General features: G+C 47.1%; 1 protein-coding gene across 1 annotated transcript; it reads right to left on the bottom strand.

Moving 5' to 3' along the window:
* Nucleotides 1-905: 905 nt before the first annotated feature.
* On the bottom strand, nucleotides 906-4,713 carry IGSF6 (immunoglobulin superfamily member 6). Its single transcript, XM_073608846.1, has 2 exons — nucleotides 4,701-4,713; nucleotides 906-1,255 (listed from the first exon to the last, which is right to left on the bottom strand). Exons 1-2 carry the CDS (start codon nucleotides 4,711-4,713, stop codon nucleotides 906-908), a joined length of 363 nt encoding a protein of 120 aa, XP_073464947.1.
* Nucleotides 4,714-14,886: the final 10,173 nt, after the last annotated feature.

The following is a 14,886-nucleotide window of genomic DNA, read 5'->3' as shown; positions in this document are numbered from 1 at the left end:
GTTTATAGCGCAAAAAGTAAAAACCACAGAGGTGATCAAATACCACCAAAAGAAAGCTCTATTTGTGGGGAAAAAATGATAAAAATGTCATTAGGGTGCAGTGTAACATGACCGCGCAATTGTCATTCAAAGTGCGACAGCGCTGAAAACTGAAAAATGGCTTGGGCAGGAAGGGGGTGAAAGTGCCCTGTATTGAGGTGGTTAATTATTTTTTGGGGATATTTATTATAGCAAAAAGTAAAAAAATAATGCGTTTTTTTCAAAATTGTCCCTTTTTTTTGTTTATAGCGCAAAAAATAAAAACCGCAGAGGTGATCAAATACCCCCACAAGAAAGCTCTATTTGTGGGAAAAAAAGGACGTCAATTTTGTTTGGGAGCCACGTCGCATGACCGCGCAATTGTCAGTTAAAGCGACGCAGTGCCGAATCGCAAAAAGGGCTCTGGTAAGGAAGGGGGTAAATTCTTCCGGGGCTGAAGTGGTTAAAGGAGAATTGTACAAAAAAAAAAAGATTGGTTAAACCCACAAATGCTTTTTTTACCACTACTATTCCTTTATATTGGCATTTGGAATTTACAAATGCAGCAATTTGGAAATTGGATGAAAGGTTTAGCACTGGGAAACACTTTTTGATAGATAAAAAGTGCACTTTATATACATCTATATAGATCAAACCAAAATGAGGGACAAATGAGGAGGAATGAGGGACAGAGGGACATTGCCCCAAATCAGGGACAGTCCCTCGAAATCAGGGACAGTTAGGAGCTATACTGACAGTTCTGATGCATCCTCACAATGCACAATTAGACTTTACATTTACTACTATACACTGTATAGCATAACCACACAGAAACATGAAACAGCATCGCCACCTGTTGGTAACAGAGTTTTGGTTCACAGAGGGTTTTAATACTGAACCTGAATTCTTTTACAGCACTGTGCACCATCACTCAGAGCACACAGGTACACAGCTGAATCTGACACTGACAGGCCATGGATGGTTAACGTTGTATGAGAATTGTTGGTCTCTGACTGAAACCTTCCAGGGTCCAGTTCTATGTTATTACGCTGATAGTTAGCTTGAGTTTTAGCTCCTTGGACAAGAATATACTGTATCTGATGAGGATACTGACGATACCAGAACAGGTATGGACCACTGCTACTAGAGGAATATGTACAGGATAATGTTATTGTTTCTCCAATTTCACTATAAAGATGCTGCTCTGTTGAGTTTATAGTATTTCCATGGACATAACCTGAAATGAAAAATAAACATATTTTGGTTTAACGTCATAGTTTAATTCCTTTCAAATTGTAACACTAAAATAAAGGAAAAATATGAGCGCATTATACTTACTAGATAAATAAAGTACCAGTAAGGAGGTGAGTAATACAGATGGGATAAAGCTGATCATTGTCTCTGAATGTACAACATACAAGATTGCTGTGTGACTGATGTGTACCAGTGAGGATCCTTCTGAGCTCCTTGATGTATAGTAATGTGGGAAGGATGTGACAGGAACACAAACATCACCGACATCAACACACCCACATGTTATATGAGGACAGGAACTGGGTAACATGAGAATGAGAATAAGATCAAAATTACATTATTCTATTAATAAATACATAAACTGACAAAGCTAAATTATAAATATTAAAAATGAAAATATTTCTGTGCTGTGGAAAATTATAGCACACACTTGGATGTGGGATTATACACTTTTTATTATGTTGGACATTGCACCTGAATTATGAACATTTATCTGTTCACTTCATGAATTTGGCCTTTTGTTTTTAGTTTGTATTTATTGCACTTCAGATTTTTTTTAGGATTTGGTTATTGTTTTTTTTTTTTTTTTATGTACACTATATGTGTGATTATATAATTTCATGCTGGAGATTACATATGAATTATGAATTTTTATCTATTTCCACTTTTTCACTTTATGAATTGAGAAATTTTAGTTTCATGCACATTCGGTTTTGTGGATTTTCGGTCAGGATTTATTGATCTAGCGCCACACTATTTGTTTGGCTTTAATTATAAATGTTGGTTATTTTATCACGCAATAGGGACATTCTTGTGTTTTAACAATTTCTTTTGGAATATTATTTTCAACGTAACATAAAAAATTATATTAAAAAAATCATACCGGTATATTGTTTACCTAGTAAACATAAAATATTGTTTTATGAATAATTAACCCTTACAACTTCTGACCAGGTGGCAGAAAAAAAAAAAAGATTTGCTACAGACAGAGTCGGGTCAAAGTACAATTTCATTTTTATGGTCTGATTATTATCATTTCCAATGAAAAGGTTGGGTGATACCAGGCAAGGAGTGACAGTGCCAATCTCCAGAGTGGGGTTGAAGGTAAGGATCTGTGATGTGTTGCAAACATAACATATCTACAAGAGCAGATTGTCAAAAAGAAATAAATTAAAAGTTTTGAAAAGCATCACTGCCTACTGATGTGTGTTTTCATGAGATATTTTCACATTGATGTGCTTTTGATGCATTCCCATTGACTTACAATGGAAGGTGCTTTTTTGGTGCGCTTTGGAAACACTGCACCAAAGATGCAGCATGCAGGCCTTTAAAGCACAGCATACAGTGGGGACGGAAAGTATTCAGACCCCCTTAAATTTTTCACTCTTTGTTATATTGCAGCCATTTGCTAAAATCATTTAAGTTCACTTTTTTTCCTCATTAATGTACACACCACACCTCATATTGACAGAAAAACACAGAATCGTTGACATTTTTGCAGATTTATTAAAAAAAGAAAAACTGAAATATCACATGGTCCTAAGTATTCAGACCCTTTGCTCAGTATTTAGTAGAAGCACCCTTTTGATCTAATACAGCCATAAGTCTTTTTGGGAAAGATGCAACAAGTTTTTCACACCTGGATGTGGGGATCCTCTGCCATTCCTACTTGCAGATCCTCTCCAGTTCTGTCAGGTTGGATGGTAAACATTGGTGGACAGCCATTTTTAGGTCTCTCCAGAGATGCTCAATTGGGTTTAAGTCAGGGCTCTGGCTGGGCCATTCAAGAACAGTCACAGAGTTGTTTTGAAGCCACTCCTTTGTTATTTTAGTTGTGTGCTTAGGGTCATTGTCTTGTTGGAAGGTAAACCTTCAGCCCAGTCTGAGGTCCTGAGCACTCTGGAGAAGGTTTTCGTCCAGGATATCCCTGTACTTGGTCGCATTCATCTTTCCCTTGATTGCAACCAGTCGTGCTGTCCCTGCAGCTGAAAAACACCCCCACAGCATGATGCTGCCACCACCATGCTTCAGGGTTTTTTTTAGCAAACTCCATGCAGGCTTTCATGTGTCTTGCACTGAGGAGAGGCTTCCGTCGGGCCACTCTGCCATAAAGTCCCGACTGGTGGAGGGCTGCAGTGATGGTTGACTTTCTACAACTTTATCCCATCTCCTGACTGCATCTCTGGAGCTCAGCCACAGTGATCTTTGGGTTCTTCTTTACCTCTCTCACCAAGGCTCTTCTCCCACGGACGGTTTGGCCGGACGGCCAGCTCTAGGAAGGGTTATGGTCATCACAAACGTCTTCCATTTAAGGATTATGGAGGCCACTGTGCTCTTAGGAACCTTAAGTGCAGCAGAAATTTTTTTGTAAACTTGGCCAGATCTGTGCCTTGCCACAATATTGTCTCTGAGCTCCTCAGGCAGTTCCTTTGACCTCATGATTCTCATTTGCTCTGACATGCACTGTGAGCTGTAAGGTCTTGTATAGACAGGTGTGTGGCTTTCCTAATCAAGTTCAATCAGTATAATCAAGCACAACTGGACTCAAATGAAGGTGTAGAACCATCTCAAGGATAATCAGAAAAAATGGACAGAATCATATATGAGTGTCACAGCAAAGGGTCTGAATACTTAGGACCATGTGATATTTCAGTTTTTCTTTTTTAATAAATCTGCAAAAATGTCAACAATTCTGTGTTTTTCTGTCAATATGGGGTGATTTTAGCAAATGGCTGCAATATAACAAAGAGCGAAAAATTTAAGGGGGTCTGAATACTTTCCGTCCCCACTGTACCTGCAGTGTCAACAGTTACAAAGAATTTAATGGGGAATAAAGTGCAAATTAGAAATCTATAACACTCATTTACACCCCTTTCCTAAAGTGCAACAATATAAAAACCTTTGTTATTAGTGCCAAATAAATTTTGAAGGTGCAAGTAATGCCACTCTGTGCCAAAAAACGCTATAAAACTGAAAATTTCCTATCAAATACTTACTGTAATTTTCCTTTCCTGATGGACTCTGTGGCAACCTACGTATGGGTTAATCCCGTCTCTCATACCTCATGGGACCCCACTCCCATAAATATTTCCTTCTAGTCAGAGATCGTGTTCCGTAACTTAGCCTACTCCAGCAAATGGGAGGAACTCCTGCTGCCATGGAGTTCACCAGGAAAGGAAAATTACAGTAAGTATTTGATAGGAAATTTTCAGTTTTCCTGACAGACTCCATGGCAGCCTACGTATGGGAAATAACTAGCCATACACACCTGGGTGGGCAATTGCTGGTCAAAGAAAAAAGGTTTAATTGGCACCATCAACAGACAAAATATGCAGACCAAAATTAACCAAAGACAAAGAGGCCGGTTCAACGCAGTAGTGCGTCATGAACGTAATAATGGATGACCATGAGGACGCTTTGCAAATTACTTCCGGGCGACATGTTGAGAGGCCACCCATGATGTAGAGATGCTCCTGGTAGAATGAGCGGAGGAGCCAAACCCTTAGACTTATAAGCCCACTGAATTGCCTGAACAATTCACGCTGTGATGGTTCTGGAAGAAGCACGCAATCCTTTGTTTTTCCCATGGAAGAGAACGAACAGATGTTCAGACTGGTGAAAAGAAGCTGTGGCTTCTAAATATTGCTTCAAAACTTCTCCAACATCTAGAGGGTGAACACTAGAGTCATCAGTTGACCTGAACGTTGGAAGAACAGTCTCCTGATTCTTGTGGAAGACAGATGTTACTTTGGGATTTGATCCTAGCATAGGAATCAAGACCACTCGATCAGGAAAGAAAGTTAGGAATGGCTCCTTGAATCCTAAAGAACCAATTTCTGAGACCCTCTTAGCCGATGTTATGGCCACCAGGAAGACAACTTTGAGAGAAAGTTCCTTAATAGATAACTGATCCATGTGTTGCATTTCTCTTCCAGAGAAGAAATCTAGGACAAGGGGAAGGTCCCACTTGGAAAACCTCGGCTTTCTTTGAGGTCTGAATCTTATGGCTCCTCTGAAGAACTGCCTTGTAAGAGGGTGTCTAGCCCAGGATACACCTTTGAAGGCAGAAATTGCAGCAACCTGAACCCATAAGGAACTATCTGACAAGGACAGATCCAGGCCTGTTTGTAGAAAACCTAGGATATCCTGTATCTTTGGATCATTACAGGAACCATCAGTGGTGGAAACATAGTCTGCAAATTTCGACCAAATCCTTTGGTAGACTCTGTTGGTACCAGAGGAAAAGCATAGGCCTTGTGGAATCTCCACTGGTCCGTCAGGGCATCCACTCCGAAGGCCTGGGGACAACGACATCTCGTGTAATACCTCCTCAGTTTGAAGTTGCACGTGGAGGCAAACAGGTCTACCTCTGGTATAATTCCCAGAGACAGGACCCAATTGAAGACCTCGGTATAGTGAGACCATTCGTTGTTGTCCAGGGATACTCTTGAAAGAAAGTCTGCCTGGACGTTCTGAGTTCCGGGGACATATACAGCTGTCAGATTTGCCAAGTTCGTCTGGGCCCAGGATATGATCGGCTCTACTTCCTTCAGCAGGGAGAGACTGCAAGTACCTTCCTGCCTCTTGATGTATGAGACTGCTGTTGTGTTGTCCAATCTTAGGAGAACTGAGGCTCCCGATGTCAAGTGGGGAAATGCTTGTAGAGCACAGAAGGCTGCTCGGAGTTCTAGAACATTCGACACTACCCTTCTGGATGGGAAATCCCATTTGCCTTGAGTTACCTCCATCAGACAGCAAGCACCCCAGCCTCTGTTGCTGGCATCCGTTGTGACTGTGATCCAGGAGACGGGTGCTCTGGAATGACAATTGAGGGGATTCTTCCACTGCAGCCACCAGGGAAGGCTCTCCCGCATGGAAGGGATTATCCGGACAAATTGGTCTCGAGACCCCGGATCCCACTGTTGGAGGAAACCCTTCTGAAAGGGCCACATCTTCCATTGTGCCCATTTCACCACAGGGGCTGTGGCTACCATGGTGCCAATTATCTTGAGACACTGTTAGGCCCTGAGAAGAACAGAAGACGTTGCGAGACAAATTCTGTCCCGGAATTTTCTCCAGCGGCAAGGAGATGGTGTTCTTCAGAGTGTTGAATTGAGCCCTGAGAAATATCAGGGACTATGTAGGTTCCAGATGGCTCTTTTCCTTGTTCAACAGCCAACCAAACTCGGTCAGAGTGGAGATAACTTGAGATCGGTGTATTAACAGCTGCTCCCTGTCTCGAGAAGGTAAAAGTAGATCATCCAGATAGTGATGCAACTGGATACCTCTGCTCCTGATTAGTGCCACGACAGCCAATAAGAGTTTCGAAAATACCCGAGGCGATGTTGTAAGCCCAAACGGGAGACATGTAAATGAAGGTGGACTTGGTCCACTGCAAACTGGAGATGCTTCTGGAACTCCTCCGCTATCGGAACATGGAAATAGGCATCCTTCAGATCTATGGACACAAGCCAGTCGCCTGGCTGAATTGCCTGACGTATTGTGAGCAGCGTCTCCATCTTGAATTTTTCCTTCTTGATGAAAGAATTCAGGTGGGCCTCCAGGAGCCATTCTTTTTGAGGACCATGAAAAGAGGGGAGTAGACCTCTTGAAATCTGTCATCGGTTGGAACCTGAATGGCGGCGCCTTGAGCCACTAGAGAGTCTGCGTATGATAGAAGAACTTGCTTCTCCTCTTCCGAGTGAGGCAAGACTGTGGGTACAAACCGGTGTGTAGGCAGGGACGATCCTGGCCGGGGTGCACGGGGTGCACCGCACCCGAGCGCTGGATTTCTTTTCAGAAGAGGGGCGCCGAGCTAGAATCGCCGGCCGCTTGGCCGGCGTCTAGCTGTGGAACAGAGAGTGACGTCACTCAGGGATGCCGCGGCTGCCCCAGCATTCAGAGCGCGCCACGGCCGCCGCGGCATTCCTTGCACGCCGCCTCCGCGGCTAGTAAAGAAGCTGGGACCTGAGAGCTCCGCCCACCTCAGCCATCTTCTCAGACAGCGTGAGCGTGGCTAAGAGGTAGCGGAGCCGGAGCGGACTAGACTAGTTGCCTGGCTGGCTGGCTGGTCTACCGTCTGAAGAAGACAGAGAGAAGAGAAGACAGAAGGAACAGGAAGAAATCCTCCCGGAGAGAGCAGATCTGCGGCTGCCTGCCTCCCTGTCCCTGCACTGCACCAGGCGTCCAGGCCAGGCAAGGAAGGAAGTAAGTAGTCTGTGCTGCCCATCAAAACACAGCTACTGTTGTGCCCATCAAAAGCTGCCACTGCCCATCAAAAACTGCCACTCTGCCCATCAAAAGCTGACACTGTGCCCATCAAAAGCTGCCACTCTGCCCATCAAAAACTGACACTGTGCCCATCAAAAACTGCCACTCTGCCCATCAAAAGCTGACACTGTGCCCATCAAAAACTGCCACTCTGCCCATTAAAAGCTGACACTCTGCTCATCAAAAGCTGGCACTGTGCCCATCAAAAACTGCCACTCTGCCCATCAAAAGCTGACACTGTGCCCATCAAAAACTGCTACTCTGCCCATCAAAAGCTGACACTGTGCCCATCAAAAGCTGATACTGTGCCCATCAGACACAGCCACTGTTGTGCCCATCAAAAACTGCCACTCTGCCCATCAAAAGCTGCCACTCTGCCCATCAAAAGCTGACACTGTGCCCATCAAAAACTGCCACTCTGTCCATCAAAAGCTGACACTGTGCCCATCAAAAACTGCCACTCTGCCCATCAAAAGCTGACACTCTGCCCATCAAAAGCTGCCACTGTGCCCATCAAAAACTGCCATTCTGCCCATCAAAAGCTGACACTGTGCCCATCAAAAACTGCTACTCTGCCCATCAAAAGCTGATACTGTGCCCATCAGACACAGCCACTGTTGTGCCCATCAAAAACTGCCACTCTGCCCATCAAAAGCTGCCACTCTGCCCATCAAAAGCTGACACTGTGCCAATCAAAAACTGCCACTCTGCCCATCAAAAGCTGACACTGTGCCCATTAAAAACTGCCACTATGCCCATCAAAAGCTGCCACTCTGCCCATCAAAAACTGCCACTCTGCCCATCAAAAGCTGCCACTGTGCCCATCAAAAGCTGCCACTGTGCCCATCAAAAGCTGCCACTGTGCCCATCAAAAACTGCCACTATGCCCATCAAAAGCTGACACTGTGCCCATCAAAAACTGCCACTCTGCCCATCAAAAGCTGACACTGTGCCCATCAAAAACTGCCACTCTGCCCATCAAAAGCTGACACTGTGCCCATCAAAAGCTGACACTGTGCCCATCAAAAGCTGACACTGTGCCCATCAAAAACTGCCACTCTGCCCATCAAAAGCTGACACTGTGCCCATCAAAAACTGCCACTCTGCCAATCAAAAGCTGACACTGTGCCCATCAAAAATTGCCACTCTGCCCATCAAAAGCTGACACTGCGCCCATCAAAAACTGCCACTCTGCCCATCAAAAGCTGACACTGTGCCCATCAAAAGCTGCCACTCTGCCCATCAAAAGCTGCCACTGTGCCCATAAAAAGCTGCCACTGTGCCCATCAAAAGCTGACACTCTACCCATCCAAAGCTGACACTGTGCCCATCAAAAGCTGACACTGTGCCCATCAAAAACTGCCACTCTGCCCATCAAAAGCTGACACTGTGCCCATCAAAAACTGCCACTCTGCCAATCAAAAGCTGACGATCCTGGCCGGGGTGCACGGGGTGCACCGCACCCCAGCGCTGGATTTCTTTTCAGAAGAGGGGCGCCGAGCTAGAATCGCCGGCCCCTTGGCCGGCGTCTAGCTGTGGAACAGAGAGTGACGTCACTCAGGGATGCCGCGGCTGCCCCAGCATTCAGAGCGCGCCACAGCCGCCGCGGCATTCCTTGCACGCCGCCTCCGCGGCTAGTAAAGAAGCTGGGACCTGAGAGCTCCGCCCACCTCAGCCATCTTCTCAGACAGCGTGAGCGTGGCTAAGAGGGAGCGGAGCCGGAGCGGACTAGACTAGTTGCCTGGCTGGCTGGTCTACCGTCTGAAGAAGACAGAGAGAAGAGAAGACAGAAGGAACAGGAAGAAATCCTCCCGGAGAGAGCAGATCTGCGGCTGCCTGCCTCCCTGTCCCTGCACTGCACCAGGCGTCCAGGCCAGGCAAGGAAGGAAGTAAGTAGTCTGTGCTGCCCATCAAAACACAGCTACTGTTGTGCCCATCAAAAGCTGCCACTGCCCATCAAAAACTGCCACTCTGCCCATCAAAAGCTGACACTGTGCCCATCAAAAGCTGCCACTCTGCCCATCAAAAACTGACACTGTGCCCATCAAAAACTGCCACTCTGCCCATCAAAAGCTGACACTGTGCCCATCAAAAACTGCCACTCTGCCCATTAAAAGCTGACACTCTGCTCATCAAAAGCTGGCACTGTGCCCATCAAAAACTGCCACTCTGCCCATCAAAAGCTGACACTGTGCCCATCAAAAACTGCTACTCTGCCCATCAAAAGCTGACACTGTGCCCATCAAAAGCTGATACTGTGCCCATCAGACACAGCCACTGTTGTGCCCATCAAAAACTGCCACTCTGCCCATCAAAAGCTGCCACTCTGCCCATCAAAAGCTGACACTGTGCCCATCAAAAACTGCCACTCTGTCCATCAAAAGCTGACACTGTGCCCATCAAAAACTGCCACTCTGCCCATCAAAAGCTGACACTCTGCCCATCAAAAGCTGCCACTGTGCCCATCAAAAACTGCCATTCTGCCCATCAAAAGCTGACACTGTGCCCATCAAAAACTGCTACTCTGCCCATCAAAAGCTGATACTGTGCCCATCAGACACAGCCACTGTTGTGCCCATCAAAAACTGCCACTCTGCCCATCAAAAGCTGCCACTCTGCCCATCAAAAGCTGACACTGTGCCAATCAAAAACTGCCACTCTGCCCATCAAAAGCTGACACTGTGCCCATTAAAAACTGCCACTATGCCCATCAAAAGCTGCCACTCTGCCCATCAAAAACTGCCACTCTGCCCATCAAAAGCTGCCACTGTGCCCATCAAAAGCTGCCACTGTACCCATCAAAAGCTGCCACTGTGCCCATCAAAAACTGCCACTATGCCCATCAAAAGCTGACACTGTGCCCATCAAAAACTGCCACTCTGCCCATCAAAAGCTGACACTGTGCCCATCAAAAACTGCCACTCTGCCCATCAAAAGCTGACACTGTGCCCATCAAAAGCTGACACTGTGCCCATCAGACACAGCCACTGTTGTGCCCATCAAAAACTGCCACTCTGCCCATCAAAAGCTGCCACTCTGCCCATCAAAAGCTGACACTGTGCCCATCAAAAATTGCCACTCTGCCCATCAAAAGCTGACACTGCGCCCATCAAAAACTGCCACTCTGCCCATCAAAAGCTGACACTGTGCCCATCAAAAGCTGCCACTCTGCCCATCAAAAGCTGCCACTGTGCCCATAAAAAGCTGCCACTGTGCCCATCAAAAGCTGACACTCTACCCATCCAAAGCTGACATTGTGCCCATCAAAAGCTGACACTGTGCCCATCAAAAACTGCCACTCTGCCCATCAAAAGCTGACACTGTGCCCATCAAAAACTGCCACTCTGCCAATCAAAAGCTGACACTGTGCCCATCAAAAACTGCCACTCTGCCCATCAAAAGCTGCCACTGTGCCCATCAAAACTGACACTTTGCCCATCAAAAGCTAACACTGTGCCCATCAAAAACTGCCACTCTGCCCATCAAAAGCTGCCACTCTTCCCATCAAAAGTTGCCACTCTGCCCATCAAAAGCTGCCACTCTGCCCATTAAAAGCTGCCACTCTGCCCATCAAAAGCTGCCACTGTGCCCATCAAAAACTGCCACTCTGCCCATCAAAGCTGACACTGTGCCCATCAAAAACTGCCACTCTGCCCATCAAAAGCTGCCACTCTGCCCATCAAAAGCTGACACTGTGCCCATCAAAAAACTGCCACTCTGCCCATCAAAAGCTGACACTGTGCCCATTAAAAACTGCCACTCTGCCCATCAAAAGCTGACACTCCGCCCATCAAAAACTGCCACTCTGCCCATCAAAAGCTGCCACTGTGCCCATCAAAAACTGCCACTCTGCCCATCAAAAGCTGCCACTCTGCCCATCAAAAGCTGCCACTCTGCCCATCAAAAGCTGACACTGTGCCCATCAAAAACTGCCACTGTGCCCATCAAAAGCTGACACTGTGCCCATCAAAAGCTGACACTCTGCCCATCAAAAGCTGCCACTGTGCCCATCAAAAGCTGCCACTGTGCCCATCAAAAACTGCCACTCTGCCCATCAAAAGCTGACACTGTGCCCATCAAAAACTGCCACTCTGCCCATCAAAAGCTGACACTGTGCCCATCAAAAGCTGACACTGTGCCCATCAGACACAGTCACTGTTGTGCCCATCAAAAACTGCCACTCTGCCCATCAAAAGCTGCCACTCTGCCCATTAAAAGCTGCCACTGTGCCCATCAAAAACTGACACTGTGCCCATCAAAAACTGACACTGTGCCCATCAAAAGCTGCCACTCTGCCCATCAAAAACTGCCACTCTGCCCATCAAAAGCTGACACTGTGCCCATCAAAAACTGCCACTCTGCCCATCAAAAGCTGACACTGTGCCCATCAAAAACTGCCACTCTGCCCATCAAAAGCTGACACTGTGCCCATCAAAAACTGTCACTCTGCCCATCAAAAGCTGACACTGTGCCCATCAAAAGCTGCCACTCTGCCCATCAAAAGCTGCCACTCTGCCCATCAAAAGCTGACACTGTGCCCATCAAAAGCTGACACTGTGCCCATCAGACACAGCCACTGTTGTGCCCATCAAAAGCTGCCACTCTGCCCATCAAAATCTGCCACTCTGCCCATCAAAAGCTGACACTGTGCCCATCAAAAACTGCCACTCTGCCCATCAAAAGCTGCCACTCTGCCCATCAAAAGCTGACACTGTGCCCATCAAAAACTGTCACTCTGCCCATCAAAAGCTTACACTGTGCCCATCAAAAACTGCCACTCTGCCCATCAAAAGCTGACACTGTGCCCATCAAAAGCTGTCACTGTGCCCATCAAAAGCTGCCACTCTGCCCATCAAAAGCTGCCACTGTGCCCATCAAAAACTGCCACTGTGCCCATCAAAAACTGCCACTCTGCCCATCAAAAACTGCCACTCTGTCCATCAAAAGCTGCCACTCTGCCAATTAAAAGCTGCCACTGTGCCCATCAAAAACTGCCACTGTGCCCATCAAAAACTGACACTGTTCCCATCAAAAACTGACACTGTGCCCATCAAAAGCTGCCACTCTGCCCATCAAAAACTGCCACTCTGCCCATCAAAAGCTGACACTGTGCCCATCAAAAACTGCCACTCTGCCCATCAAAAGCTGACACTGTGCCCATCAAAAACTGCCACTCTGCCCATCAAAAGCTGACACTGTGCCCATCAAAAACTGCCACTCTGCCCATCAAAAGCTGACACTGTGCCCATCAAAAGCTGCCACTCTGCCCATCAAAAGCTGCCACTCTGCCCATCAAAAGCTGACACTGTGCCCATCAAAAGCTGACACTGTGCCCATCAGACACAGCCACTGTTGTGCCCATCAAAAGCTGCCACTCTGCCCATCAAAATCTGCCACTCTGCCCATCAAAAGCTGACACTGTGCCCATCAAAAACTGCCACTCTGCCCATCAAAAGCTGCCACTCTGCCCATCAAAAGCTGACACTGTGCCCATCAAAAACTGCCACTCTGCCCATCAAAAGCTTACACTGTGCCCATCAAAAACTGCCACTCTGCCCATCAAAAGCTGACACTGTGCCCATCAAAAGCTGTCACTGTGCCCATCAAAAGCTGCCACTCTGCCCATCAAAAGCTGCCACTCTGCCCATCAAAAACTGCCACTCTGCCCATCAAAAACTGCCACTCTGTCCATCAAAAGCTGACACTGTGCCCATCAAAAACTGCCACTCTGCCCATCAAAAGCTGCCACTCTGCCCATCAAAAGCTGCCACTGTGCCCATCAAAAACTGCCACTCTGCCCATCAAAAGTTGACACTGTGCCCATCAAAAACTGCCACTCTGCCCATCAAAAACTGACACTGTGCCCATCAAAAACTGACACTGTGCCCATAAAAAGCTGACACTGTGCCCAACAAAAGCTGCCACTCTGCCCATCAAAAGCTGCCACTCTGCCCATCAAAAGCTGCCACTCTGCCCATCAAAAGCTGACACTTTGCCCATCAAAAGCTGACACTGTGCCCATCAAAAACTGCCACTCTGCCCATCAAAAGCTGACACTGTACCCATAAAAAAATTGCCACTCTGCCCATCAAAAGCTGACACTGTGCCCATCAAAAACTGCCACTCTGCCCATCAAAAGCTGCCACTCTGCCCATCAAAAGATGCCACTGTGCCCATCAAAAACTGCCACTCTGCCCATCAAAAGCTGACACTGTGCCCATCAAAAACTGCCACTCTGCCCATCAAAAGCTGCCACTCTGCCCATCAAAAGCGGCCACTCTGCCCATCAAAAGCTGCCACTCTGCCCATCAAAAACTGCCACTCTGCCCATCAAAAGCTGACACTGTGCCCATCAAAAACTGCTACTCTGCCCATCAAAAGCTGACACTGTGCCCATCAAAAGCTGATACTGTGCCCATCAGACACAGCCACTGTTGTGCCCATCAAAAACTGCCACTCTACCCATCAAAAGCTGACACTGTGCCCATCAAAAACTGCCACTCTGCCCATCAAAAGCTGACACTATGCCCATCAAAAACTGCCACTCTGCCCATCAAAAGCTGACACTGTGCCCATCAAAAGCTGCCACTCTGCCCATCAAAAGCTGCCACTGTGCCCATCAAAAGCTGCCACCGTGCCCATCAAAATCTGACACTGTGCCCATCAAAAGCTGACACTGTGCCCATCAAAAACTGCCACTCTGCCCATCAAAAGCTGACACTGTGCCCATCAAAAACTGCCACTCTGCCCATCAAAAGCTGACACTGTGCCCATCAAAAACTGCCACTCTGCCCATCAAAAGCTGACACTGTGCCCATCAAAAACTGCCACTGTGCCCATCAAAAGCTGACACTGTGCCCATCAAAAGCTGACACTGTGCCCATCAGACACAGTCACTGTTGTGCCCATCAAAAACTGCCACTCTGCCCATCAAAAGCTGCCACTCTGCCCATTAAAAGCTGCCACTGTGCCCATCAAAAACTGCCACTGTGCCCATCAAAAACTGACACTGTGCCCATCAAAAGCTGCCACTCTGCCCATCAAAAACTGCCACTCTGCCCATCAAAAGCTGACACTGTGCCCATCAAAAACTGCCACTCTGCCCATCAAAAGCTGACACTGTGCCCATCAAAAACTGCCACTCTGCCCATCAAAAGCTGACACTGTGCCCATCAAAAACTGCCACTCTGCCCATCAAAAGCTGACACTGTGCCCATCAAAAGCTGCCACTCTGCCCATCAAAAGCTGCCACTCTGCCCATCAAAAGCTGACACTGTGCCCATCAGACACAGCCACTGTTGTGCCCATCAAAAGCTGCCACTCTGCCCATCAAAATCTGCCACT

Source organism: Aquarana catesbeiana, linkage group LG01, assembly GCF_042186555.1.
Source record: "Aquarana catesbeiana isolate 2022-GZ linkage group LG01, ASM4218655v1, whole genome shotgun sequence".
In the NCBI taxonomy this organism is placed as follows: Eukaryota; Metazoa; Chordata; class Amphibia; order Anura; family Ranidae; genus Aquarana; species Aquarana catesbeiana.
This window is presented reverse-complemented; position numbering and strand designations above follow the sequence as displayed.